This window comes from Camelina sativa, chromosome 9 (genome assembly GCF_000633955.1).
Source record: "Camelina sativa cultivar DH55 chromosome 9, Cs, whole genome shotgun sequence".
Taxonomy (NCBI): Eukaryota; Viridiplantae; Streptophyta; class Magnoliopsida; order Brassicales; family Brassicaceae; genus Camelina; species Camelina sativa.
Window position 1 is genome coordinate 29,605,531 of NC_025693.1, and position 27,662 is coordinate 29,633,192.

The 27,662-nt window shown below is 37.2% G+C and overlaps 7 protein-coding genes across 9 annotated transcripts in view; 4 read left to right on the top strand and 3 right to left on the bottom strand.

Moving 5' to 3' along the window:
- The window catches only part of LOC104713019 (transcription initiation factor TFIID subunit 2), a 10,515-nt gene extending 4,654 nt beyond the window's left edge, over positions 1 to 5,861 (bottom strand). The window contains exons 1-17 of the mRNA XM_010430049.1: positions 5,714 to 5,861; positions 5,116 to 5,449; positions 4,534 to 4,679; positions 4,353 to 4,419; positions 3,771 to 3,970; positions 3,530 to 3,683; positions 3,090 to 3,174; positions 2,889 to 2,980; positions 2,609 to 2,734; positions 2,426 to 2,479; positions 2,267 to 2,335; positions 1,834 to 1,931; positions 1,377 to 1,724; positions 1,188 to 1,275; positions 813 to 938; positions 671 to 727; positions 43 to 122 (exon numbers count right to left, since the gene is read on the bottom strand). Of these exons, the coding sequence (XP_010428351.1) occupies positions 43 to 122; positions 671 to 727; positions 813 to 938; positions 1,188 to 1,275; positions 1,377 to 1,724; positions 1,834 to 1,931; positions 2,267 to 2,335; positions 2,426 to 2,479; positions 2,609 to 2,734; positions 2,889 to 2,980; positions 3,090 to 3,174; positions 3,530 to 3,683; positions 3,771 to 3,970; positions 4,353 to 4,419; positions 4,534 to 4,679; positions 5,116 to 5,449; positions 5,714 to 5,844 (2,255 nt within the window). The 5' untranslated portion in view covers positions 5,845 to 5,861. The remainder of the gene's footprint in view (positions 1 to 42; positions 123 to 670; positions 728 to 812; positions 939 to 1,187; positions 1,276 to 1,376; positions 1,725 to 1,833; positions 1,932 to 2,266; positions 2,336 to 2,425; positions 2,480 to 2,608; positions 2,735 to 2,888; positions 2,981 to 3,089; positions 3,175 to 3,529; positions 3,684 to 3,770; positions 3,971 to 4,352; positions 4,420 to 4,533; positions 4,680 to 5,115; positions 5,450 to 5,713) is intronic.
- On the top strand, positions 9,425 to 10,859 carry LOC104713020 (probable F-box protein At1g65740). The gene has a single exon (XM_010430050.2). The coding sequence runs from the start codon at positions 9,636 to 9,638 to the stop codon at positions 10,767 to 10,769; it is 1,134 nt and encodes a 377-aa protein (XP_010428352.1). The 5' UTR covers positions 9,425 to 9,635; the 3' UTR covers positions 10,770 to 10,859.
- Positions 12,064 to 12,704, top strand: LOC104713021 (CLAVATA3/ESR (CLE)-related protein 13-like). Its single transcript, XM_010430052.2, has one exon. The coding sequence runs from the start codon at positions 12,223 to 12,225 to the stop codon at positions 12,532 to 12,534; it is 312 nt and encodes a 103-aa protein (XP_010428354.1). The 5' UTR covers positions 12,064 to 12,222; the 3' UTR covers positions 12,535 to 12,704.
- On the top strand, positions 13,314 to 16,456 carry LOC104713022. The gene is made up of 5 exons (XM_010430053.1): positions 13,314 to 15,177; positions 15,276 to 15,423; positions 15,519 to 15,666; positions 15,758 to 15,976; positions 16,066 to 16,456. Exons 1-5 carry the CDS (start codon positions 13,518 to 13,520, stop codon positions 16,303 to 16,305), a joined length of 2,415 nt encoding a protein of 804 aa, XP_010428355.1. The 5' UTR covers positions 13,314 to 13,517; the 3' UTR covers positions 16,306 to 16,456.
- On the bottom strand, positions 16,634 to 20,745 carry LOC104713023 (uridine-cytidine kinase C). 2 transcript variants are annotated; one of them, XM_010430054.2, is made up of 12 exons: positions 20,573 to 20,745; positions 19,799 to 20,175; positions 19,570 to 19,684; positions 19,151 to 19,346; positions 18,876 to 18,989; positions 18,583 to 18,756; positions 18,244 to 18,438; positions 18,034 to 18,156; positions 17,835 to 17,947; positions 17,592 to 17,754; positions 17,257 to 17,478; positions 16,634 to 17,029 (listed from the first exon to the last, which is right to left on the bottom strand). In XM_010430054.2, the coding sequence occupies exons 2-12, from the start codon at positions 20,133 to 20,135 to the stop codon at positions 16,811 to 16,813; spliced, it is 1,971 nt and encodes a 656-aa protein (XP_010428356.1). In that variant the 5' UTR covers positions 20,136 to 20,175; positions 20,573 to 20,745; the 3' UTR covers positions 16,634 to 16,810. The 2 variants fall into 2 exon arrangements, with proteins under 2 accessions (XP_010428356.1, XP_010428357.1); XM_010430055.2 differs by having other exon boundaries at positions 17,592 to 17,715; positions 20,573 to 20,744.
- Positions 21,069 to 25,561, top strand: LOC104713024 (serine protease SPPA, chloroplastic). Its single transcript, XM_010430056.2, has 13 exons — positions 21,069 to 21,532; positions 21,757 to 21,940; positions 22,031 to 22,168; positions 22,340 to 22,510; positions 22,590 to 22,693; positions 22,938 to 23,005; positions 23,480 to 23,646; positions 23,743 to 23,812; positions 24,137 to 24,291; positions 24,418 to 24,523; positions 24,718 to 24,805; positions 24,895 to 25,038; positions 25,171 to 25,561. The coding sequence occupies exons 1-13, from the start codon at positions 21,140 to 21,142 to the stop codon at positions 25,402 to 25,404; spliced, it is 2,022 nt and encodes a 673-aa protein (XP_010428358.1). The 5' UTR covers positions 21,069 to 21,139; the 3' UTR covers positions 25,405 to 25,561.
- The window catches only part of LOC104713025 (protein STRICTOSIDINE SYNTHASE-LIKE 11-like), a 4,797-nt gene continuing 3,071 nt past the window's right edge, over positions 25,937 to 27,662 (bottom strand). Inside the window, exons 1-3 of one of the 2 annotated variants that reach the window (XM_010430057.2) lie at positions 26,968 to 27,350; positions 26,615 to 26,884; positions 25,937 to 26,536 (exon numbers count right to left, since the gene is read on the bottom strand). In XM_010430057.2, the coding sequence (XP_010428359.1) occupies positions 26,065 to 26,536; positions 26,615 to 26,884; positions 26,968 to 27,242 (1,017 nt within the window). In that variant the 5' untranslated portion in view covers positions 27,243 to 27,350 and the 3' untranslated portion in view covers positions 25,937 to 26,064. Of the gene's footprint in view, positions 26,537 to 26,614; positions 26,885 to 26,967; positions 27,351 to 27,662 lie in introns of those variants that run through there. The other variant, XM_010430058.2, reaches the window with a different exon arrangement.

A 27,662-nucleotide genomic window follows, 5' to 3' on the forward strand; every position in this document is an offset into this window, starting at 1 on the left:
TTACCAAAGAGATGTACAAATATTAAAAGGCACCAATCTCACTTGGGGAGTCCAATCTCTGCATCAAATCTTCTACTTTTATAAAACTTTATTAGATGTTGCAAACCCGCCCAGTCAGTCTCCTGTTAGAAATAGAAATGAGCTTAACTCAACATTTGCAGTAAGACTTGTTTCAAAGGACACAAAAAGCAGCGCATGAGACCTTTAAAGAGGTGAAGTTCACAAAAATAAGTTGAAAGATGGCATAGCATGCAGTTTAAACCAATAGACATACAACTCATGAAAATCTGTTAAACATGCAAGGAATAAATGGGATTAAGATGAACGGAAGATTGATGATAGGAATATAGAGATCAGAGAAAACAAATTCTTCCCCTCATTCTTTCTGCAATTTCGTAGATGAACGTTTTCCGATTAATTTTTTTTTTCAGTTTTCCCCACCTGAACTAATGGAATTCTTTTCCCACAAATTTTATTTAAATGATAATTTCAGGTGAATCATTAATTCACCGTGTTCTGTTCCTCTAAAAACATAAACAAGTGCACATTAAAGTTCCTGATCTTATACTTTTAAAGCAGTGCCTTTTGCAATCTCAAAAATCTAGTTAAAATTTTGATAATTATACGTCTTGTCACTTTGGAATATTAGATTGAACAATTTTAATCATACCTCTGATGCTGTTTTAGCCAATGCAAACGCTGCGCCAATGCGTATTCTCCAGAAAGCCTATATGTCACAATAATATCTTGGAGAAAAGAACTTACATCTGCAAACTGGTATTTGAAAGAAGTACACTAAAGACGGACAAAACCTTGGAGTCAGTGAGAATACTATTGAGCGCATTCACAATGGAAAATGAGTGTTGTTTCAAAGCTTCAAGTGACGCAATTGCCTGTGCCTGAGCAACAACATCTCCATCCTTCTCTAGTTGATTCACCTGGTCAAAAGTCACAAGTGTGAGAGAGGATTAAACCTAAAGCGTAGTCAACAAACCAGTGATGGATTTTCAGATGGCTACAAGTAACAGGACAACACAAGCACACACGCACACACACAATAAAGAAAGACCACTTCTACGTAACATAGCTCATGAGCTTCTTGTCATGAACCATGCAGAAAGCCAAAGAAAAAGTCGACTGTTATGTACACAATATATTTTCAAGAAGTGTCAAAGCAAATCTCTTACCCACATTTGTAGGGGCTGATGAAGTTGAATCTCAGCAATATATTCCATCTCAGGGTCAGCTTTAATCCAAGTCAAAGGAGATTCAATGCTACAGAGAAACATTCAATCTATCAGTTCTTTTTCTTGTGGTCGTTGCAAGAAAACTAAACAGACCAGGAATGCCAGAAATAGCGTATCACAGCAACCCACCTTGCTTTATTTTCTAACGGTACTATAGCATCAGCATTGTCTTCAGCCCCATCAGGTTTTCCTCCCTTCTTTGGTTTTTGATAACGTTTAGCAGCAAGTTTAGAATGACATGGTAATTCCAGTAGCTGCCATCTGTCTCCAGCCATAGGCAACTTTGGATGATCGGACATTCCATCGATCTCGTAAACCCTTATACTCATAATACCCGGCCAGCCAACATCCACATCTCGGTTTTCTGAATCAGAAGTAGCCCCAATAACTGATAACCTTGCATCGAGCGAAGCTGTGCATTCGCGCAGAGCAGCCATTTCAACAATGTTTTTCCTTTTGTTGTAAGACAACCCAATCCTGATATTATTAAACACCAGTAGAGAACATCGAGATAAGATTTAATGACGATCCAGGTATCTATTGAGTTCAGTTCAGAAGAAAGTAACTCATAATACAAAAAAAATACCTTAGCATAGGACAACCGCAAGATGCAACCCATCGCTGAAAAAATTCTTTCAGAAATGGACGCTCAAGATTTCCAATCTTATTAGCAAATTGCCGGAACTGCATCTCAAAAGCGAAATTTGAGAAACACACATATGTATTAGAAACTGAATTCGAAAAGTCAAGCTGATAGATAATCAGTTGATCAAGAAGAGAAATACACAAAAATCGAGGGAGTTGTTTTGTATTTGTATACAATTCGATTATGAGTTGTTGAACCAAGTTACGGATGGTATCACATTATGGTTGAGGGTACATTTACGACATAATTGTTAAGTATGTCAAGTCACAACTGAGAGATAGATCCATTTTGATAAAATGTAGGCTCCCAGAGCAAGGAAAGTATTCAGTCAAGAAAAGCTCCCAAAGAAGAAATCATTGTATAGTCATGTTACCTCCTTCGTGCTAAGGGACCGTATAGGATTGGATGGATCTTTGGCTCGAGATATAATTTTCTGCAAAATCTGTAAAACATCGAAAAGAAATCTGTTAATCACGTGTGTAAGAAAATTAACAGAGTGATTCCCTGGAAAATGATGACAACATGTCCATACTTTACGAAACGAGTCTGAGCCCATTTGCTTCTCCAACATCTGAAGGACTGCTCCCTTCAGAAATAAGTCAGAAAATAATTATTATCAGTAACAAAACGCATGTAAATTTATCTCAGAAATTCATACACGGCCACAAAATTTGAGAGCACGGAATGATAAATATGAAAAGAAAATTATGCTTACTGATTTCCATGATCGTATCTTCCCATGCATCCCAATAGAATGAGTTCCAAATAGGTCCTTGCAAGAAGGAGACGCGCTCAAGCACATTGCACCACTATCATCAGCTTTACATACAGCACAATTTGCCTACACTTGCACCAAAAAGATTCAGAGAATCAAGATAAGAGGTTCATGACTTTGTTCAGAAATGGTTACAGGGGCGTCCAGGGAAGATTAACTCGACTTGTTGTAATTTTAGCTTGTATATGTGAAAAAAAAAACACAAGTAGTGAGTATAAACCTTGTATCTCCGGTATCGTGCTTCATTATTTCCCAAAAATTGCTTGATAAACATATCCGTCAAGAAACCAGCAAGACCGTCGAGGAGCCAATCTGTTATAACAACATGGACAATCATGAATCACAAGATACATGCTTTCAAATGAAGCTGATATAAAACATTGTACGCAAAGCGAAGTGTAAAAAAATGTCAGGCGCCCACCATCATTTGGCGACTCGGGAGTAATATAAACTCCAAACCACTGCTTTGCTAGCGCAGAAGCAATTTTAATACGCGTATCTATTGTCTGCAAAGATAATTGAAGGTCTATCAAATTTGTGCATAAAGGAAATAATAAAACACCAACAAAGAAAGAAAAATTCTTGTAAACATACGTGAAACCTTCTAAACCAAAAGCCATATTCCAATGAAGGGATTAAATGCAATAAATAGATGAACTCAGCTTGTAACATACATAAGAGGTAATGCAGAATTATATTCAACTTGCTCAGATACTTTCGTTGTAGTTTTCCAAATATGCACCATACAATTTCTGGTCGGGTGAGCCTTCCATTATAATATTGACATATACAAAAGATTTACATACATGTGTCTGATAAATGTATCATCTAACCACAGGCCAATTTACCAGGAAACATTACCTGATCAATAACCCTTTCATCATATAGCATGTGGGAGCTAAAGATACTCAAAGAAGCTCCCAAAGTCGACGAGGAAACAACCATTTCAGGAGGTAAAAAGACTTGCTTGTAGAATCCAAATGGAAAGTTCGCGCTTAAATATTCCTCATAGTAGCTGTATAAGTTGATTTTCCAGTAGACAGCAAATTATACTTAGATTCAGTTTGATTACAAGGAATTGTAAGAATACAAATTTACTGACCTATAAGCTTCATGGAAAAATTCCATTGTATTACGAAGTCTCGAGATATCATACGGCAAACACAAGTTAGATATGAGAAAGTTGTTTTGATCTGGAAGGACTTCCAATGGTCCCGCAACTAAAGACACCCACCGTGGAGCGATAGGAATAGCTAGTTCGTATACATAAGTTTTTCGGCTAGTATCTTCTTTGCACATAACCTGAAAAGTGTGAAATGTAAAAAACCAACCCCCCTAAACCTTCTTGTAAAGGTACTGATAAGATTGAATGAAGGAAAATCTAAACATATTCCACATATGTTAGCTTTCCAGATAGTTGTGCCTACAATATAACAGAGGAGAAATATTCTGTTTGATCCAGATTCATTAGATAACTATACTAAACACAATATTCTGATCATCTAAGGACTGAATATAGCTTCTTTCCTATCCAAGCTGAAACTAAATTTGACACAGATTCTATAAGTCATGAGAACCACAGCATTGTTGTAAGTTTTTCCACTCAAACTTGCACGTAAAATACCAGATCGAACAAAATGGTACTTCCTCCAATCCATTCACGTATAAAAGATATACAGCTTACCTGGTAAAGTAATTTTCCAACACTGACAGCCACAAAGTTGTGTGGAACAGTGAATTCCAGATCGAAACTGCATCCACCACAAAGTGTTAAATGAAAATGGTTAAACAGGTTGAGATACCCACTCTTGATCTCAAGAGACAAGAAACATGAAAACAGAATTAGTTCTTGAAAAAATGAATACCTGCAACGATGGTACTCATCATCTATACAAGGAAACCAACAGCGGGCTCGTCTCATTTGGTTATCGGTATGTACAATGTTCTCATCAAAATGAATTCCTGACTCTATTTTCTCTACCCAGTAGTTAATCCGAATCAATTTAACATTCTGCGTCATATGAGGATATATCAGGAATAACGAAAAAGGCCAGTTCTCAGTTGTAACCGATAGCAGAAGATAAATGACAAAAAAGTATCGATAGCTAGTAGCTACCATTAGTATTGATTGCATTAGTTTTTAAAGTTCAGCTACCAACATGGTAAATTCATATTTAGCATCTAACAAGTCCGAGAATAAATAACTTGATATGTGTTATCTTTGGTCCACAAAAGCAGTAAAGGAAAACGAAGAGTAAGCATAGCTAAGGTGAATACTAGAGGTCTAAAACCCTAAAGACATGTTGCTTTTTAGTATACACCATAGTTAAAATCGTCAAAACAACCACGGTTTCCGATATGTACTTCAAACCAATTAAAGGCAGTTCCTGTAATTTTGAAGTCTCATTACATCTCATCAATACAAGTAGGGAATTCAGGAAAATTACCTGTTTTGCCTCCCCGGAGGATTGGGAACCATTTTCTAAAGTAACATTATCTAGCTGTTCAGATAAATCCTTAGAGGGCTTGCAACAGTTAATCAGTAAATTTGCTGTGTCTTCTCTCTTGAGAACCCCGACATATTCCATAGCCGCAGCATCAGCTGCTGACGCAGGGTCAGAGACCGAGTTCCAGTTACTCTCAGATTCAGAGTTCTGATGATGCGGATAGTACTCAAACACAGTGGGTTCCCCATCTACCAAAACACTCTCAATTCCCAAATTCTCCGCGTGTAGTCCCACGATACCAATATCTGGCACACTTACTTCTAACTCTGTATGACTATAGAAAAAGAAAAAAAAATCCCATGAAAATGCAGCAAAGAATGATAAAACCAAAGGACCATACAAGTAAAACCCCAAATCATCAAGAGCAGAGGATTTCACCAAGAATTGAGAAATTCAAAGACTAATGTCGGTGTAAAATTCAAATTCTGCTCATAATTAGGGTTTATTCATCGCGAATTGAATTAAGCAGCCAAGAATCACAATCACGCATTCGTTTTCGCGGATGAACAAATCGAAAGCAAAAGAGAAGGAAACGTACCCGTAGATTTGGCGTTTTTTGAAGTCGATAGAAAGAAAGAGTTTCTGGTGAAGAACTTTAGCTCCAGTGTTCTCCGAAGTCGTCTTCGCGCCAGGAGCTTCCTCGTTCTTCGGCTTCTTAGCCTTCGCCATGTTTCCTTTTTACCCCTCAGAAGTTGTTGACCCGGAGAGCCACCTTCTTATACAGCCTTCGATCGATGGGTTTGGGCTCCTCTAAATTACAGAAAACTCCTCCATGTTTTAAACATTAATAAATATTTCCCTACTCTTTTATAAAATGTCTAATCTTACCATGTATGTGCATCTCATGGGCTTTTGTTAAAACGTTTCCAAATTTGGCCCTTTGGAAGTCCATTCTCATTAACATTTTTTTATATATACTAGGTAACCAGTTCGTGCGTTGCCGCACGGAAAATTACCACATAGAAAAGTAAAAATTTAAAAAAATTATCATTGTTAAGCCACGTTTTAAAGAAGAAATTTGATAATAATTTTCTGATTATATAAGTTTAAATTGGTTCTATGGCTATTCACTTTTCTGACTTATCAGATTTTTTTAAAGCATTTTTTATAATATTTTATAATCTTAATCATTTTTTATTTGGATGTACTCAATATCAGCTCTTTTGCTTAAAAAAAAAAAGTTAGATGAGTTAAATATTTGCATGAAAAAGGAAAGGTTCTAAGGTGTGTATATATACATAAATTGGGATTGCCCAACATTTTTTCCTAGCTTCCTCCACATTGGCGTCGGCTTGGCAAAGAGATCTTAATTTGTGTTGTTATAACCGTATCTTAATCTCAATAGAATAGAAGTATATCATGCACCCAAAAAAACTACAAACTCCATTATTAATTTTGTTTTTAGTCCGACATATATAGGGACATTCATCAGCAAAAATAGAAATTTATATATCATCCATAAAAAGTGTCCAATGTGACACAAATCATGTGAGAAAAAACAGAAACATATATATATATATATATATATCTACTACTTGTTTTAAATTACAATTGATGTTATAGTTTATATACTATATAGCCGTATACATACTCAATTCGAGCATATTGCCAATACAATGCTAGTTACTTATAAAGTACCATCGTTTCTTTTGACTCTAAAAAATAAAATAAAAAATAACTGGTGAGCATCTTAAAATTTAAGTAAACATATTTCATACTTTTTTATATATATTTCTCTTAATTGAACCAAGACGTATATAAAGCAACATTACTTATTAAGCTACCAATGATATAGATTCTTATCTACCAAAGACAGATAATTAAAGTATACAACAACGTTTTCAGAACAACACTGTTACAATCAATGCCGGCCATGAGGCCAAGCAAGGCAAGCACAAGCTTGCGGCCGTAAATATATTAAGTAAATAACCGGCCGTAAAAATGTCAAAGTATCTTAGTAGTCTAGTGGATAAAGTGTCTGAGAAACAATTATAGGTCCAGTGTTCGACCCCTGTATCTTGCAGTTGGCAATAAATTTTGTTTTTTCTTAACTAAACAGCCTTTAAAAATTTTACTGCCTGTGGCCTTAATATTTCTAGCGCCAGCTATGGTTACAATTTTTAAACTATAAACTTAAAAGAACATAAACAATACCAAAGGCAGCATCATCGGCTTACGCTCCTCATAATCCATAACAGATAAACCATTTTGAGTTATGCAAAATACTTTCCCATCTAATCAAACATCCAAAGAATATTCCAAAAATTAAATATATATTATATACATAGGTGTTTCCAATTAAATTCGTTCAATTGGTATAATAACCCATGGATTAAATATAAATTTTAATTGTTGCCAGCATGTTAAGTAGAAATCATAACATTGTTCTACTCCTACAAAAGTCTCCCACATCGAGCATCACTATAATTACGAAGAAGAAAAATATAAGTATTTTTACAAAAAATTTTAAAAAATAAAGTCCTAGAAAATGTTCATATAGGTGTTTTTTTTTTGCCTGTAAATCATTTTTCTCTAAAAAATTCACAACTTTATTGTTATAACTTCTGATTCATTGAAATTGAACAGTTGAAAATAAATGATTCATAGTGATCGTACTGCCCCATGACGGACTTTCCAAAATATATTTTCGTTTGAAACACTGATTCAATTACATACATGCCTTACTGACTACTCTCTCTCCATGGTAAAATCATCATCATAAAGGGTAGGGGAGTTAGATGACAATCATACCCATAATATTTATAATAAAGGATCATAATATTTTTCTATAGTTACAACACAAACGGATAAAATGGCTAAACATATGTTAATTATTTCATAATATTTAATTTTATTTTTCTAATAACTGACCAATATATATTTTAATAATTTATTTTATCTTATATTTGATCATGTAGAGCTGTTCTATACCATATAGGTATACAATATGATAATGAAGAAATCGAAATCATGACTCAAGAGGTGCAACATTTACCATAAAAAAAATTGAGAATTGAGAATTGAAACATTTACCGTACAAAAATACCTAAATATAAAATCTACACATTGAGAATTGAAACATTTACCATACAAAAACACATAAAATCTACACATTGAGACTTGAAACATTTACCATACAAAAACATGGCAGGCCTGCTTGTCATCAACGAATCAAAGTTAGGGACAAACGAGAGGCCTCAAAATTTGAAAATTTTTAAAACACAAAAAGTTTACAAAACAAAGATTAATGATGACGGGGTTTAGAAAATATAAGAAATATAAAAAGGGTCAACTATATCGCATATCTCCACCAGACAAACTAATCAAGTTAGATGTTGACTGGTTTTCCCTCTACATCCCATAAATGCTGCGTTTGTGGGTGGTAGCGGTTGCTAGCAATTGGAACCAATCACACAAACCGCTCCTAATCGCTCCCAAATACTCCAAACCACTGAATTCTAAAAGCTGCTTCCCGCAAGTGTTTGCGGTTGCGGACGATTGCGGTTGAATTTTTTTTTTTTTTTTTTTTTTATAAAAAACTTAAAAGAAATCAATGATAATGAAATTTTTTTGTTATATCTTCTATCTAACCATTTTACTCATTAATGATGAGAGAATAAAGTATGAATACGATTGCAGAGGTTATAAAATAAACAATTAGAAGAAAATAATATTCCAATTAACAATAACCCGGAACTTGAAGTAAATTTAATGGCACATCGCATATAAGTTCAAAAAAATCTAAATAAATATAATATTTCATCAGAAATTTGAAAAAATAAGATTATTTGTGAAAAATATTAAAACAAATCACCAGTGACTCTTCTCAACTCTCACTTGACCATTCCTACCGATGAAACTACTTACCCACGATCTAAGAGAAAAGAGAAAAGATCTACGATTTAAAACATATGTTTTGTCATTTATCAAATTATTTGATTAAATTTTTGGTGAAAAGCCAAATGCATAAAGGAATAAGTATTTCAATATGAAATTTATTTGTTTTTTGAATAATTATTTTAGTATTTTTTAATAAATTTTAATTATAAATCAAGTTTAATAAAAAAATTGGTGTTTTTAAACATTTATATATTATATATCACATTTATTATGTTCTAACCGCTGTTGCATCCGGATCAACCAGTCATAAACCTCTCACAAACGCACCAATTTAGGCCCTTATTCGATGAGAAGAAAGAATTAAACTCCTTGCAGTAATTAACACCAATAGAAAGGTAAATAGAAAAAAACAAAAAAAACTGAATTGGTCGAACGAATTCCAAATATATAGATCTGAAAAGAGGCAATTGAACAGGTATTTTACATAGAGAAGCGTCGATTAGGCAGGGCTAAACAAGAAGCGACGATTCGGGGAACAGGTATTATATATAGATTTCACTCACAACATAACACAACCAAAGTAGCGGCGGTCCTAGCGGAAACAACCAGATTTGAGAGATATGGTAGTAGATTGGTCTAACTTACCGGAGGAGCTTCTCAACTGTATCGCCGTTCGATTGTTCTCCGTCGTCGAACTCAAACGCTTCCGTAGCATCTGCACATCTTGGCGGCGCTCAAGTGTGGACAACCCTATCCCGAGCCGCCGCCCTGTCATCCACTTCGATCCCATCGCCCCTAGCGAAACCCTACTACACGACGAGGACGAGGACGAGGTCTACCGATGCGATCCCGGTGCGTTCCTCTCACACATCGCCTTCTTCCGAGTCACTCTTTCCTCCTCCCCGAGCAAGGGCTGGATCATCAAATCCGATGTGGACATCATCAACTCCGGGAGAATCCGTTTCCTTCACCCTCTCTCGCATCATCCGTTGCGGTGTTATTCCGAGAGCCTCGATCTTTTGGAGTTCACTGTCTCCGAGATTAGAGAAGCCTATGTGGTTCTTGCCAAAGACAAGGGAAGAGTAACGGCTCCTGGATTCGAAAGAAGTGTTCTTGTCAAAATCAAGGAAGGAGAAGATCATCATCATGGTCATGGAGTTCTTGGTATCGGTTGGGATGGATATATCAACTACTGGAATGGAAATGTCTTGAGGAGACTCGAACAGTTGGGTGATGACTTCTCCGACATTATAGTTCACAAAGGGGTAACATATGTTTTGGATTCACAAGGCATTGTTTGGTGTATTAGTTCCGATCTTCAAATCTCTAGGTACCTAAGCACTTCTGTCGATGAAACTATCACTAATGACTGTTGGGGAGACATGAGATTTGTGGAAGGTTGTAATAAAGAGCTTTATGTTGTCGAGCGCCTCCCCAAAAAGAATCCCCGAAAGAGGAAAGCTGATCGCGCATTTAACTATTCCATGACGGACGGTTTCAAGGTTTACAAGATGGATGAGGAGTTATCAAAATGGATACAAGTTAAGACCTTGGGAGACAAGGCATTTATGTTGGCTCCCGATACTTGTTTCTCGGTTTTGGCTCATGAGTTTCACGGATGCCTTCAAAACTCTATTTACTTCACCGAAAATACATGGGCTAAGGTGTTCAAGCTAGACAATGATAGTGGGAGTATTATCACATCAAAGTCTTCCAAGACCTCTTTCCAAATGTTTTCTCCTAGCTTTCTCTGAATCTTGTTTAGGTGGTCAAAGCTACTTTCTTTATAATTTAAGAGTACCAATCATCTCTAATAATAAAAAAAGGTTTACTTTTCATCTTCATTGACAAAGTAATGCAACATGTTTCTTCCTCTGACTCACATAGATGATATTTTAGAAAATATTTATTGTATTAATTTTTTTTATTAAAAAACTAAAATGATCTTTTTACTTTATATTTTATTATAAGTGGCACAATATTGAGTGGTTTATATTTTCTATTTCTACCATAAAATAATTATAAATTAGTAAAAAAAAAAACTTAACTTTTTCTTAATGTTGATGAAACTATTGAAACATCAATCTACGTAAGAACAACTAAAATATCTTCATTCTTTCGGTATCATAAGCTACTTTAAAGTAATTATAATCTACTTTTAAAAAATTGAGACTTAACATGTCAACTCCCAATTCATGAGACCCTAGTGAAATGATGCATCTTTTTGTATGAGTGATGTATGAAATGTCGGCCAATAAATAATCATGTTTAATAAATCTAGTACTACAGTATGTTTTATTTTGTTAAATTTAAAAGAGCCAAAACCACAGCTCTTTTGCCTCTTACAATTGTCGACGGTATGCCCTCGTGTATTTAATTTAGTTATACTATTTTTGGGATGTCAAAACTTAGTTTTCTGACGGTGAATTTAGTCATACTACTTGGTGATGTCAACCCATGTCTAAATATTCAAGTGATTATTTTGGTTGTGTACCGGTCCGTCTAACAATATGGAATAACAACTACTTTATGTACACATACGCATCGATTCGAGTATATACTATATATTTTATTCATATACGCGTGTAGTGACAAAAATGCATAGGTTGTGGATTAATTTACGCTAGATGCTTTTGCTTTTGTCTCATCAATACATGAAGTAATGAACCCGTCCTACGATCTTCATCTTCCGGTTTTAAAAGAAACTTACTGACTATGCGCAACAAGACAATAAACATGATCTAAAACTACCATTTCGTAATACCTAATTTCTTTTATATTTTGTAATAAATTTTGCTATTTTATAAGTGGCTCGTTAATGAGACAATCTTGTTTGTTTTGTTCATATTAAACAAAAACATCAATCATTCAATGTGCTAACAAAAATTTATATCTTATCTTAACTTGAATTTATTATGCAATTTAAATAAATGTTTCCACTCTCTTTGAATCTTGTTAATTAAGCTTTTGTACATTAAAAAAAATGTGAAAATAATATGATGAGAGGTTTGACTTTAAATGAACTACAAATTTAATGAGCCCTCTTCTTCCTTGAACGCAAAGGAAGTTTCTTCGTTGGAAAACGCTGTCTCCAATTCACATCTCTCTCTCTCCCTCTTTCTCTGTACATAACTTACGTATAAGTGTATATATATTAACACTATATTTCCTCTGTACCCTTCGATGGTCCTATGATCTTTAATCTCCATGGCCAAAAGTAAAGTCTCACGTGTCTTAGGGTTTCTTCTATGGATCTCTCTTCTTCTCTTCGTCTCTAAAGGGTTATTTGTTAGTTTCAGCTCTATTTCTCCTCCGGTTATTACCTCGCCGCCTTTTTACTACCGGACGGGAAGAAGAGGTTTGGCGATGAAAGAGTTTGACTTCACACCGTTCTTGAAAGATCTTCACCGGAGTAATCAGCATCGGAAATTATCTCCGCCAGGAGGATCAGAGATCGACCCGAGATATGGAGTTGAGAAACGACTCGTCCCATCTGGTCCAAACCCTTTGCACCACTAATATATTTGTCTTCTTATTATTTTATTTTTTCCAAAGATATAGTAAAAACACGTATATTATTAATTACTAGAAGATTAATTTATAAGACGAAAGCTAATATTCTTTCTTGGTACGTATATGTCTTGAATTATTTGTTCTTTCTCTTGTGAAATTGTTTCACTATTGGTGACTTGGTGTAATGATGAAATTTACTCATCTTTTTAAAAAAAAATATATTGTAATTAATAATAACATCATCAGTTGGATCATTGTACACATTTGTTTAAATTCATCGAACTGAAGGAGACCATATTAGTTTCTACATTTTACAGTTGAAACTTGAAAGGTATCCAAAGATTCAACTTATAGTTTGTACACATTTATTGTGATTTCACATTAACAAAAGCTCAGTTAATTTAAGGGAAAGGAATTGAATTGGCTTCGTAGAGGTGATTGATCTGGAGGAGATGGAGATCGATATTAATAAAGTCACGTGAAGCGTTGACTTAATTAGTTTCCGTTTCCATAATTTGTGCAAACTTTTCTCCCAGGCAGACAACGATGAAATGAGTTCGTTCATGTGCTTTCTCATTTCGCAAACTACAAACTACAAACTACACTTCATTTATTATGTCCTCACTGAAGTTGAAACGAGACATTTATTAATCGCTGTTTTTTTAAAAAAGAGACATCGGTTTAAATCGAACCATGCGGGTTTATCTCCGGTTTTCTGGTTATTTGGTTAAATCCTTAACCACAATCAAATCTTGCAAGTGTCCCGTCTCGGCTTCGTAGCCAAATCCTTTTCTCTTCAATTTTGCTATCGTGCAGAACGTTTGTTGGGGGTTTTGATGAATTTATGCCGAAATTTTTGTTTTTTCACTGTTATCTCAGCGACAAATTTTCTGGGTTTTTCAATTCTGAATCAAACCCTATATAATCTGTTGTGGGTAATAGGGCTTATACTTGATGAGAATATACTGAATCAGTCGTAGTGAAGAGAGATGGCGAGAAAAGCTAACAATAGTTTTTTCCTGGAAGAATGGTTAAGGACTGTGAGTGGAGGAGCTAGTGTCTCTGGTGGTGACTTGGTGAAGCAAAACTCTGCTCCATCAGCGAGGTCAATTATTCAAGCATGGTCTGAGATTCGCGAATCTCTTCAAAACCACAACTTTGATACACGTTACCTTCAAGCTTTGAGAGCTTTGGTTAGCTCTGAGTCCACTATCCATGTTGCGGATCCCCAAGCGAAGCTACTTATTTCTATACTAGCTTTACGAGAAGTATCTCTTCCTTCTGAGTCTTACACGCTTGTTCTTAGATTGCTCTATGTGTGGATTAGGAAAGCGTTTCGACCGTCTCAAGCTCTTGTTGGTTCTGCGGTTCAGGCTATTCGTGGTGTTGTTGATGATAGGCGTGATATCCAAGGAGCCTTTGTAGCGCAGAGCGTTTTGGTCTCTGGTGCGTTTGCGTGTGTTCCTTCTCTGTCAGGAGACGTGAAAGTCTTATGCTTGGAGTTGATGTGCAGGCTTTTGGAAGAAGAGTACTCATTGGTGGGATCTCAAGAAGAACTTGTTCCTGTAGTGCTTGCGGGAATTGGGTATGCTTTATCTTCTTCGTTGGATGTTCATTACGTCAGAGTATTGGATTTCTTGTTTGGCGTTTGGTTAGAAAGTGAGGGTCCTCGTGGCAGTGTCACTTATGGTCTTATGATTCTTCATTTGATCGAGTGGGTTGTGTCAGGTTACATGAGGTCTAATTATGTCAACAAGATCTCTCTTTTTACAAACGAGGTACTAGAGACTTCCAAGGAAAAGTATAATGTTCTTGCTGTCTTCATGGCGGCAGCTGGGGTACTGAGAGCTTCCTTGGCAGGATTCAGTCGTGCTGCACAGAGTTTTGAGATTTCTAAACTAAGAAATTCAGCTGAGAAGCGAGTAGAATTTGTAGCTCAACTTATAGTTTCTAATGTTAATGTTACACTGCCAGCTACTCAGAGAGAAGGTCCCCTTTTGAAGTACTTCGCTATAGCATTGGCTAGATGTGGGCCTGTTTCTTCATCTGCTCCTCTGCTTTTGTGTCTCGCTTCTGCATTGATAACTCAGGTATTTCCTTCAGGGCAGATATATGATTCATTTTGCAAAGCTTTTGGCAAAGATCCTATTGGACCAAGACTCATTTGGGTCAGGGAGCATCTTTCTGACGTTCTCTTCAAGGAATCAGGGGCCATAACTGGGGCTTTCTGCAATCAATATACATCAGCAAGTGAAGATAACAAGTATATTGTGGAGAATATGATTTGGGATTTCTGTCAAAATCTCTACTTACAGCACCGTCAAATTGCTCTGTTACTTCGTGGTATAGAAGATACATTGCTTGGAGACATAGAGGAAATTGCGGAATCATCTTTTCTTATGGTTGTCGTCTTTGCGCTAGCTGTTACGAAACAATGGCTAAAACCAATAGTGTCTAAACTAAGAAAGATGGAGACATCAGTCAAAATATTAGTTTCGTTCTCCTGTGTAGAGTATTTCAGGCATATTCGTTTACCTGAATACATGGAGACAATTAGAGAGGTGATTTCATGTGTCCAGGAGAATGATGCTGCTTGTGTATCATTTGTAGACTCTATTCCTGCCTATGATAGCTTGACTAATCCGAAAGGTTTGAGAAATCAATTGTTTCTGCAATTTCCATAGTCATAATTTTCTGTAGGCTGGTACATTAGTAAGATTTGGAATAATTTTTTGTTCTTTCTGCAGACTTGTTTACACAGCGGATAGAATATGAATGGTCAAGAGATGATGTGCAGACATCTCGAATATTGTTTTATCTTCGCGTAATCCCAACTTGCATTGGACGGTTATCTGCTTCTGCCTTCAGGAGAGTTGTTGCATCAACCATGTTTTTGTATCCTATGGAAAAGATCGGTCGATATGTCTTATACCCTGTTATGTTTAACTACGAGTACCATCATTTTTATTCCTTAACAATCCTGTGGCTAGATATATTGGACATCCTAACAGAAAAGTGGCGCGAGCATCTCATACTTTATTGGTAGCATTTCTCTCTTCAGCGAGAGAGTCAGAGGAGGACGAAAGAAACCAACTCAAAGAACACCTTATTTTCTATTACATGCAACGATCTTTGGAGGTACCTAAGAAAACCGAAAATTGGATGCAATGTAGCTCTTTTCTGTTTATTCATCGTCAATAACAATTATGATTCGTTGTAATAACTGCAGGTTTATCCTGAGATCACACCTTTTGAAGGCTTAGCTTCAGGCGTTGCAACCTTGGTCCGGCATCTACCTGCAGGAAGTCCTGCTATATTTTATTCTATTCATAGCCTTGTTGAGAAGGCTTCTACATTTAGCTCTGATTCACTGAAAGGAAGAAAGTCTGATCCTGGTAATCAGATATTTGAGCTGCTTTTGCGACTTGTCTCTTTGGTTGATATACAAGTAAGTTTCTTCCATTTAATTGAGCTACTAGAGCATGACTTATGTGCTCAGATGCTAATACTATGTGTTTACATACTTTTGGGGTTCAGGTGTTGCCATATCTGATGAAGTCATTGGCACAGCTAATAATAAAATTACCGAAAGAAAGACAGAACATGGTGCTTGGTGAATTGTATGGTCAAGTGGCTGAGTCAGACGATGTGATTCGCAAGCCATCTTTGGTATCTTGGCTACAGTCACTGAACTACTTATGTTCTAATAACCGTGCTGAAGGCTCAGCTTCTGGCTCAACGATAGACACTTCGAACCAGCTGGCTGCTCGGCTCTAGGGATCTACTCATAGGCTCATAGTTTTCAAACATGTGAAATAGAATAAAGTTTGTATGAAGTATACCATGGAATTATGCTATAAGACATTATTATAGTATATTATGATATTATCAAGTTAGCTGTTAGCACAATCTATTATCAAGTTATCTACACATCTGGTCTTAACAAAGCCTGCGAAAGGAGAACTAAGCTCAAACATTCACGAGAAACTGAAGGCAGACTATGATCAAGTTGCTGAAGATGTCAAAGAACTTGCTTCGTCTCCTGTGTATTAGGATTACATAAGGAAATATTACGGCCTCATGTTTCGTGGTGGACTCCAGTTACTTCCACAAGAAAAAGTATCGAGTCTTTATAAACGGTAATGTAAACCGAATCAGTCTTTTCTCTTACATTGTCAAGACTTAATTTGTCCAGTGTGTATCCCAAACCATGTTATTTACACCATTGCAACTATTTCAAAAAGCCTGGGTTTTCACAGTGAAGTAACAACTGTTACAGCAACTATTTCAGACGACTGTAGGTAAAAATGCCAACGCAGCCAATGGCCAAACCAAGAAGAATAGTTGCAGTAGAAGATCCGAGGTTTTGTGTTGTGCTGTTTGTTCTGTTGCTGTCGAGTCTCTCTATGCGAGTCCTTTCTCCAACATACTCCCGAAGAAGATTGCTCAGGGTGTCCATTTGATGCATTATCTGACGCTGTCCACGAGCAACAAGTACGACCTGTTCCAGATGACGAAAAGTCAAAAATCATGAAGAAAAAATGAATATTTCGCAAATCGTGAGCTAAGATCTCTATATCTCTAACTTATTATTCATGGATAGACCCTTCCATTGTCTCAGTCGAGTCTAAAGCTCTCTCTGATGCTCTGTTGTTGTCTATTGGAGTATAGCAATTAATAGAGAGCTGACTGTATGTAATTCTGATTATGGAGAGTTTGTAAACATACCTCTTCCATCAGAGGAGATTCCCTTACGAGCTGAGATGCGGATGAGGACAGCGGTAAGACAGACCCATTACCGTCTTCAATCGGTAAAGCCAAGTTATGTTGACTACCTGAAGCCGCTATCTTGTTCGGGATCTTGGAATTCAACTCTTCAATGCGGGATGTGAATTCATCCATCCTCTCGTTCAGTGTTGATATCTGGTCCGAAAGCTGAGTGATAAAACCCTATAGAACACCGTATGTTCAGAGATTTAATCGTAAGCCAACTATCAATTTGCAACAACAGAACCAAAGATTTTGAATGATCTCAGGAAACAATAACAGAGAGACCGCTTTACCTGATTTGGAAGAGTGGCCGGTGAAGCAGGGGCTCTGGCATCTAACATTCTGTTGTTAACAGCAAGTCTTGTCAAGTTAGGCAAGACTTTGTGTCTTGGGTTTGTGTAAGACTTTGATACACCGCTGTTAAAACGTGCATCACTACACAAGTCAGAGGATTCCCTGACCATATGGTGTCTTTATTCTTAGATTCTGTCTTTATCCCAACTTTAGCCAATCAAGGAGAAGAGATTAGAAGATACCCGTGGAGATACTTCAGTCTACTATCAACAGAAGCTCTTGAGAGGGCTTCTTTAGGGCTAGAAACTGTATCATCATCTAAGCTAAGTTTTGTCTTCAAGTCATCTGGTAAAGCCTGAAAACATGACCAGGGAAACCGGACATATAAACCATCATGACATATAATCAACTGGATCTGTGTGCGATAAACACAACACATACCAAAACATCATTTACAAGCCTCTCCAGCTGTATCTGTTCAATATATGTATGTGGAACATATGAACCTTCCAATCCAAGTTGGTCTGCCACATTTTTGACGAAGGACCGGTCTTTACCTTGTACCTTCATAAACGAGTTGATAAAAATTGTCAACTTATCACCCCAAACAGAGTGTAAACTTTTATGGAGAGCAAGAGAAGTAAATATTACCTGAACATATGTCCGATTCAGTTGCTCCAACCAATCAGTTTTCACAATTACCTTGTCATCATCAAAGATATGACTTTTTCTTTTCAAGATTGTTGCAATGGTATAGCCCAGTGCCATTAATCCTCCGAGAAGACGAACGCTGACTTCAAAAGTTATTCTGGGTGATATGATAAATGGACGATCTGTAACCCACTCCTGAAAACAATACATAGAACGGTAAATGTAATCATTCATCAATTCAACACGCAACACCCATTCGTTCAGCTTACATATGACACTAAACTCTGCCCATGAGTTCCTAAAATGTGTTTATACAGAAGAAACAGGTATTGGCCAAACCTCAAACATGAGATTGTATTTTCCATCCCGGTTCCTCATTCTAAGGTATGATTGGCATGCTTCAGGATCCTCGCCTGGTGGAAGCAGATATATGTCATAAGTTTCCTCAGTACGTTCCTTAAAATCTTTAGACAGAGCTGCCTTCATTTGTTCAGGTGTTACAGCCTTCGTTGACTACAATAAGATAACAAAACTCACTCAACACCGGGAAGGTATCGCTGTTACAATACAGCTAGTCACAGATTATATGAAACGCCAACATACTCCACTTTGAACAATATTAATTCTGTAACCTTTAAAATATATGTTGGGTTCTGAAAGCCACTGAAGGGGTTAAACTTGTTAAGGATCTTAATCTGAGCCGTCTTCAGATCAGGTTCAATAAACGCCTTGTACATAGGATAAACCTGGTTGGAGAAAAAAACATAAGCAAAATTTTACTGTCTTAAAACTCAAAATAAACAGTAGAATACATCATTCATGTTCTATCCATATTTGAAGCGACTTTAAACAGCAGGCATGACAGCAAGGGTGATAAATAAAAGATAGCAAAGATTAGCGTGAAAACCGTCTCAGATATCTGATGTATGATTTCTTCAGGTTCCTGGCCAGCACGTTGAATGTCCCGCAAAACACGCTTGACAAGATCAAAATGCACTCCACCAGTGACAGAGACACGAAGATCTAGCAAAGGCCGTAGCTTCTCACTCAAAGCGTATATGCCTTCAAGAATAACAATGCGAGAGCTAGGGACCTCAAGTGTTCTATACAAATCACGAAAGAAACTGATAAGCCATTGCAGATGAGTAGCTCTGATCAACTAACATATAAATCAATTGTTCCCCTAAAATATGTGAAGGAATCTGTATAACAAGGGAAACTATTAACGTTTAAATGAAATAAGTATAATCACTTTGTCCATCATAAAATGTCGTCTGTCCACAAGTTATCAACAGTAACATATGCACCAATGGGGAAAATCGGTACCTGTAACCAATTCGGGAACTAGACTTGAAGTCATATATTGGAACCTGAACAGGTTTGCCATCCCTTAGGCCATGTATATTGTCAAGAAGTGTATCATAGTCAGTCAACCGTGGGTCTGCAACCAGAATCGCAAACATTTATCAGACACTTGTTCTTTATATCAGATTCTACACATCAGAAAGAAATGAGTGAATCAAGCCTAAGGGTGTAACATAGAGGTGGTGCATACCATCAAAGTTTCCATCGATCACACGAGAACCATCATTATAGTTGTCCATGTTTATGATAGCAATACTAGGCATGAAGTTGAGAATTTTCTCAGTGAAAATGGTTTTGCCAGCTCCAGAAGGACCAGCTAACCCAACCAAAATGAGTCCATCGTTCTTCTGAGCCAATAACTGGCAAGCACGAATAACAGCGTAGAAACCTTTTTCAAAAGACAACGGATCCTCAATTGGAACAATCTCATATCTGCCGGAGTCCTTTCTTTTGATAAGCTGAACCTGATCCCGCAGCAAACCATGCCTTCGGCGAGGTGACAGAGCAACAGAATTATCGAGCGCCATTGCCTCCCCAAAAGTTGCAATGAAGAAGAGAATCTGGTAGCTACAAATTGCAGAAAAATACTATATTAGTATAATCGGATCAAAACACGAGCAGACATTTCAATCAATTTAACAGACGCTTGGGGAAGAATCATAGACATGCGTGATAAAAGAAACTCCAAAAATGCAAGATTACGAGCTTCAACATGAATTCAAGAACACTTGGTTCATGCGATCAACAAGACAAGCGAATCAAACCCAAGACTCTCAGTAGATAACATCTCGAATCTGATCGTAAGCAAAGGAATCAAAGTTTTTGAGCTTCAACATGACTTCAAGAACACTTGGTTCATGCGATCAACAAGAAAAAGCGAATCGAACAAAGACTCTCAGCAGATAAAGAATCTGATCGTAAACAAAGGAATCAAAGAGCAATCAAAGTTTCAGTTTTCACATACCGGAAGAGAAGATTGAAATCGGGGATAAAACGTCGCGGGAGATTATTTCCGAATTCTCCGGAACCCAGAAACACGATAGCAAGAATATAGTTGGAGATATTTTTCGAAGCAGTCAATGAGAGAGAGAGTAAGAAAGATGCTGGAAACAACAAAGACGGAAGTTTATAGACAAACTAGCGATGATGACGCCCAGAAGAAATCACTAAAAGACTAGAGAGATCAAACAGTAAACCATATCAGATTCATTCGATTAATTGGAATCATTGGACCGAACCGAACATTTATCATTAAATTTAAACCGGTTTCCATAGCAATTAAACCGAATTTTGGTTCATAACTTCATATTACTCTGGTTCAAAATGAACCGAAATTGGAATCAATTTGAGCTGTTAGTCCACGTAACGACTTTGACCGTCACACGTCACACACGGTGAAGCAGTGACGACGTGGAAGAAACTGTACCCTTCTCAATCCTCTTTCTTTCTTTCTTCTTCTTCACTTTCTTTTTCTTTTTTCTTCCACTGGAAAATTTCTCTTCTCAGGTGAGACTTGAGAGAGAGAGAGACAATGGCGAAGCTACTTCTTCTTCACGCACCTCATGTAGTTCCAAGATTTAGCAGCGGAACTAGGTCACTTATCTCCGCGTCGGCTTTATACAGAAGACCTCTCCTCTTGAATCCCCAATTCTCACATATCGGACCTCGTCTTCGTTCTCCGTACAATCGGAGATTCTCGGCTCGTGCTTTCGACGATTCATCTGCTTCTTCCTCGGCGGAGATGGAGAAAGAGAAGCAGGATCAGCTACGGGATGGAAGAGATGAGGACTATCCGACCGGAGAAACGGAGTATGTGGATAGGAACGCCTGGGAGAGTTTTGTCGTGAAGCTGCGGATGTTATTTGCTTATCCATGGCAGCGTGTTCGTAAGGGAAGCGTCTTGACCATGACATTGCGCGGCCAGGTTTCTTCGTCGTCTCTTCTCATTCTTGTCGTTCTTAGACGCTGATATTAGTAGGAGGACTGTTAATTTTAGGTTTCCGGTAGCAATGTTAGTGAACTTAGCTGACTTCTATGGCTACATAGTATTAAAATTTTCATTGATGTGATCTCCTTTGGGAGTTAGAACTCCTTTAGTCCTTATTGGCCAGTTAGGTTGAAATTGAATTCTGTTTTCTCTATGTTCAGATCTCTGATCAGCTAAAGAGTCGTTTCAATTCTGGCCTTTCTCTGCCGCAACTCTCAGAAAATTTCTTGAAAGCAGCATATGATCCTCGTATTGCTGGAGTCTACCTTCACATTGAGCCTTTGAGTTGTGGGTGGGGTAAGGTTGAAGAAATTCGAAGGCATATATTGGATTTTAAAAAATCAGGTAACTCCTGAATCTGTATTATCTGTCAAGTATCAGAGTTTTTCACTTTCCGATTGAGTTCTTTGAGCTAATCAAACACATCTTTACTAGGTAAATTCATTGTTGGATATATCGACATATGTGGATTAAAGGAATTCTATCTTGGCTGTGCATGCAACGAGCTCTATGCCCCGCCTAGTGCCTATTCCTTTCTGTATGGTTTGACTGTTCAAGCATCTTTTCTTGGAGGTAGGGAATTGTTTCTTCTTTGGCTCAACTTATCACTTAAGTCATGAAAAGTCTTTTCTATGTTCTATATCATACAGAAATTATAAGCACTCATACTGTGTGCGGACAATCCTTCATTTATTGAGAAAGTTGGCGCATTTATCGTGAACTGCTTAATTTTCTTAAATATAGGTGTCTTCGAGAAAGTGGGGATTCAACCTCAAGTACAAAGGATTGGCAAATACAAAAGTGCTGGAGATCAGCTTTCCCGCAAAAGTATATCTGAGGAAAATTATGAGATGCTGAGCGTGCTTCTTGATAACATTTATGCAAATTGGCTGGATGGTGTTTCTGACTCAACAGGTGCTAGAATTGTTTCACAATGTTGTTAGAGTTGTAACATCTTAATTTTTCTGAATGGCTTCTGCTTAGAACTATGCAGGAAAAAAGCGAGAAGATGTTGAAAGTTTCATCAATCAAGGAGTTTACGAAATTGAAAAGCTAAAGGAAGAGGGGCTGATAAAGGATATCCGGTATGATGATGAGGTAATACCATGTCCATAGTAAAGATGAAATTCAATACCTTCCACTTGATCCCAGAAGCTAGAAGTGATGATCCTTGTTGTTTATCCTTAATTCGTGAACTTTTCTTCTTGGATACTTTGGTCCTCTCTGATTATTGGGATGGACAATAGTCCTAAAGAATCCCTTATATAGCTATACAAAACAGAATTAGATACCAGCCCACTACTTTTTTTATCTATATCATTCACTTTTTATGCTCCTGCAGGTTATATCGATGCTGAAAGAGAGGCTTGGAGTCGAAAAAGACAAAAAGCTTCCTACTGTTGATTACAAGTAATTAACTCTTACTATATGGAATTTTCAAACAGAGGCTTGCTGAATCTAGAGCTATTATTTTTGCATGTACACTTGGCTCAAGCCTATTACTAATGAAGTAATGGGTAATGTATACATAATGGGACTTAGGTAGAGTTAAAGTTAGGTAGAGTTAAAGTTAGTTTTGATATGGAGAAAGGAATTCCTGGTGGCATACCGACTCGAGATTGTAATTCAACAAAATGCAGATCAGATATGTCTTCTTTTTTTGGTTCTCAGTTTGGGATGATTAGATGTATGCGATTTATTTAGTAAATGGAGGTATGCATACTTAGTTGACTTCAAATTTCTGTTTCTTATTTTACTTGTATGTAATATTTGCAGGACAGATTTTTTGATATCGCTTTACGGTTCCCTGTTAGCCTCATGCAATTTTAGCAATTTTACAGGCTAGTAACATGCAGATATTCTCGATTGAAATACTTTATACAGGAAATACTCAGGTGTTAGGAAGTGGACTCTTGGTCTAAGTGGCGGTCGAGACCAAATAGCTATTATTAGAGCAGGGGGGAGCATTTCTCGGGTTAAGGGTCCGCTAAGCACTCCTGGTTCAGCTATCATAGCAGAACAACTAATTGAGAAGATCCGCAGTGTAAGAGGTGGGTCTGTTATTATTTTTACGTTTCCATTTACATTTGTGCTGTTGTGTTCTTCAACAGCAGCTCAGCACTTTCTAATTCCTCTTTCTTTTGAAGAGTCCAAAAAATATAAGGCTGCCATCATCCGAATTGATAGCCCAGGAGGCGATGCTCTCGCTTCCGATTTGTAAGTAGTTTATTAGTTGTCAATGTTGTATAATTATACCTATAATATGCTCGCATGATTTAACATTTCATGGATGGTTTGGCTTCACCTTATAACATGATGAACTCAGACTCATTACTATTATTTTTCGTCAATGGAGGTTAGAAGTTGAAGTGCTATCTTTTATATCAAGAGAATGGATTAAGAATGCTATATTAACCATCTAGTAACTTGCAAATATCATATCTATCAAGCCTGGAGGTCATGTGTGGATTTGAATATAAATAGGTTTGAAAAATCTTCTATGCTTTATTGTAATACTTCGTAATTCGTAATGGTACACAGAATGTGGAGGGAGATTAAACTACTGGCCGAAACAAAACCCGTCATCGCGTCAATGTCAGATGTGGCAGCAAGTGGAGGCTACTACATGGCAATGGCTGCAAACACCATTGTTGCAGAAAATTTGACTTTAACTGGATCAATTGGAGTTGTCACAGGTGATCTTTCTTTTATCAACTTATCAACTTGCCAAAGAGAACATTGTGCTCTTAATCTTTGTACAACTATCTCTTTCACCAACCCTCGCCATGCTTGATTGCTTTTGTTTGTTCTTGTTGTGACAGCAAGATTTACCTTGGCCAAATTATACGAGAAGATTGGATTCAACAAGGAAACTATATCTAGAGGAAAATATGCTGAGCTCCTGGGGGCTGAGGAAAGACCTTTTAAGTAAGGGACCTCGCTCTATTTATTACAACGATTTGTTACCTAGTTAGGCTCTAACCGTATAAGACTTCTTTTTTCACCCAATTGATGCCACTTTGGTTTTAATATTTTTGTCAATTTCGATCCTCGAAACTGCTCTACTGAGAACCTATATGCTCCTTTCATTCACAATAAAAGCAACAAAATGATGTTTACAGGCCAGAGGAAGCAGAACTGTTTGAGAAGTCTGCACAGCATGCATACCAGCTTTTCCGAGATAAAGCAGCCTTATCTAGATCGATGCCTGTATTTTTCTATTTGGTCCAATCTAATCTTTCTCTCTTGTATTACTATGTTTTAGCAAAGCTAAAAATTTCTTCTTACCATGTTCCTAGGTCGAAAAGATGGAAGAATTTGCACAAGGCAGAGTCTGGACCGGTAAGGATGCTCATTCTCGTGGTCTAGTAGATGCACTCGGTGGGCTGTCCCGAGCTATAGCCATCGCTAAGCAGAAAGCTAATATTCCTCTTGATAGGAAGGTTTGCCTCTAAAACTCTCTTTTGCTTCAGTGAACTCATCTTCGTAACAAATCTTTAAAACTCAAAAAAAAAAAAAGCACAAAGTAGATGATATTTGATACTTTGCTCTTTCTTGTGGTAAATAAAATACAGGTAACTCTTGTTGAGCTTTCAAGACCTTCTACATCACTACCAGATATCTTAAGCGGTATAGGAAGCTCAGTGATTGGAGTTGACAGAACATTAAAAGGACTGCTCGATGAATTAACAATCACGGAAGGAGTTCAAGCTCGAATGGATGGAATCATGTTTCAGCAACTAGGCCAAGATTCTTCAGCAACTCGCATCATTGATTTGCTTAAAGATTACCTCAGCTCTCTCCGATGATTCTAATACTATCATCGAATCTCATTTAAATGAAAGTAAAAGAAACCGATGAAAGTCTTTAAAGCCAAAACTTTACAAATGAAATGAAAAAAACTGATATTACTGTAACGGTGTAACCAATGGTATATGAAGTTAATGTGAAACAAGGCTTAAACTATTTACAGTTTCAGGTACTCTCAAACATATATATATATAAGCTACTCTCAAACATGTATAAGCACTGTACATTAAACTTTCTCCCTAAGAAACAACAGTGAAAGACCACAATCAACGTTATTATATTATCTTCTTCGTAGCCTTTCTCTCAATTCCTGCATTCTCCTTAGCTGAGGAAAATGTTGAAAATTGCATAAGAAAAGAGATCGGGTGGTCGACGCTCTCTCCTTCCCCATCAAATGTTGAGAAAGATTTTCACTGCGATGAGGAAAATCAGGAAAGAGTAATAGAGGTCGTCACGTACCTCTGGAGAATGGACGGAGAATTCCCACCTTTCTACGTCAAGGCATTGTGCAATGTATTTCAAAACGATGAGAAGAAGGTGAAGCAACACGTTACCAAGATATGGATAAACATTACGCAAAAGATCATGGATGGTTTAAAATGTAATAAATAGTAATTTTGTTGGATTAAAAATTTAAAGAATGAATTAACTGTCCTTGATTACAAATTACCAACAAAAGTGGTCGTGAGTGTTCCCAAGTAAACAACGTTTTTATATTCATTAACTTCACTGACTAACGTATCTCCGTAATATTCCCCGAGAGGCATATGCTGGAGAATCTCACCGTCGGAACTGATTTTCACAGCTGATGGTTCCGTGGGCACCACTATAAGCTTCACGGAGTTTGATGCGACCCAGAAATCTCCACTTTCGGTTCTCCTTATGTTGTCCGGACCCGGGATCGACGGTACGAAAATCTCAAACGTGTTGGCTTTTGGACCCTTGATCCAATACCTCAAGATCCGATTCCTCAAGAACTCTCCCACCAGAACGAACCCTCCGTCAGAGCTCACAGCGCAGCCGGCGGAGCCACTTAATCCGCTTAACAAAACGGTGACGGTTTTAGTCTTTGGATCGTACCTAAAGAGCCTCCCCGACGTATCTTTTACAGCAACCGCCAAGACAAGCTGACTGGAAACATAAAAAAAAAGTTGACCAAACCAAATCCAACCGGTACAAAACTAAATCACATTAAAAATTTTAGTTAACCTGGGGCCAAATCTTGTGCTGAAAGATGTGAAGTAAACCATACCAGTAACCGGATCTACATCTAAACCGTCAAGGAACCGGAAAGGAACCCCGGCTGCACTATCGGCTAGGCGTTTGGCTAGGCCACCGCGGTATGAAACCACATACAAACCCAAATATGCATCAGCTATGTATAAATCTCCGGTTTTCTCATTGAAAGCTAAACCGACCGGTCTACCACAAATGTTACCAAGAAAAGTCCCAATAGCTTTCTCACATAGTGACTTGTTCCTGTAAATTAGAACAATTGAGTTATTATTACTAGCAATATGTGTATGCGTTGTATATATAAACTACTGAATAGCAAAACATACGCGATTGGTAAAATATAAGCAAACTCTGTAAAGCCAAGTGTTGGTCCTTGGTATTTCAGGATCTTGCCTCCGGAGACTCCGGTATAAGGTCCTCCACCCTGAGGATCGAATGCGAAAGCTTCGGGTCCAGTTATTTGAGGTGGCAGCGGAATCTTCTGGAAGGTTTGGAGAGCGGAGACAAGGGAATGAGATGAGAAGAGAATTAGCAAACAGCAGAAGATGAAGACTCTTTGTGTTTGCAACATTCTGTTTCGTTGATGCATCACATGAAACATAGTAATACTAATTTCAGGGTTTTTTTATACTCGCATATGGTTTGATTAAATCTCAACCGATTGGTTGATGGTGGTTATCGACCAGTTCTTGATTAGTTTAGATGCAGCTGTTTTGACTTAAGAGTCACAAGATTTTTGTCTTTTCTCTATGATATCCACTATTTTTTAAATTAGCTATTCGTTGTTTCTAAGGAAATTGCGTCTATTTCTTTGTCTCTTTCTCACGTGAACTCGACCAACTTTCCAGCTAATCAAAATATAAGTAAGAAAAAAAGTCGTTTTTAATGTTATTTTCCTCTGAACCTATTTCTTAATTAAACGTTCACACTGTCATACTATAATTTGTAATCATATCTTTTATGACATCTTTGACTCTTTTGTATTCGTTAACTTCATCAACCAAAGTATCCCCAAACTTGT

Coding starts and splice junctions, on each gene's coding strand:
- LOC104713020 (XM_010430050.2), top strand. CDS start 9,636: ATGGTAGTAGATTGGTCTAACTTACCGGAGGAGCTTCTCAACTGTATC.
- LOC104713022 (XM_010430053.1), top strand. CDS start 13,518: ATGGCGAGAAAAGCTAACAATAGTTTTTTCCTGGAAGAATGGTTAAGG. Junction 15,424..15,518: donor GTTGCATCAACCATGTTTTT/GTATCCTATGGA, acceptor TCCTGTGGCTAG/ATATATTGGACATCCTAACA. Junction 15,667..15,757: donor ACATGCAACGATCTTTGGAG/GTACCTAAGAAA, acceptor TAATAACTGCAG/GTTTATCCTGAGATCACACC.
- LOC104713021 (XM_010430052.2), top strand. CDS start 12,223: ATGGCCAAAAGTAAAGTCTCACGTGTCTTAGGGTTTCTTCTATGGATC.
- LOC104713024 (XM_010430056.2), top strand. CDS start 21,140: ATGGCGAAGCTACTTCTTCTTCACGCACCTCATGTAGTTCCAAGATTT. Junction 21,941..22,030: donor ATTGGATTTTAAAAAATCAG/GTAACTCCTGAA, acceptor CATCTTTACTAG/GTAAATTCATTGTTGGATAT. Junction 23,647..23,742: donor GAAGATCCGCAGTGTAAGAG/GTGGGTCTGTTA, acceptor TTTCTTTTGAAG/AGTCCAAAAAATATAAGGCT.
- LOC104713023 (XM_010430054.2), bottom strand. CDS start 20,135: ATGGCGCTCGATAATTCTGTTGCTCTGTCACCTCGCCGAAGGCATGGT. Junction 19,685..19,798: donor GATCGATGGAAACTTTGATG/GTATGCACCACC, acceptor TTCTGGTTGCAG/ACCCACGGTTGACTGACTAT. Junction 17,479..17,591: donor CGGCCACTCTTCCAAATCAG/GTAAAGCGGTCT, acceptor GGTGTTCTATAG/GGTTTTATCACTCAGCTTTC.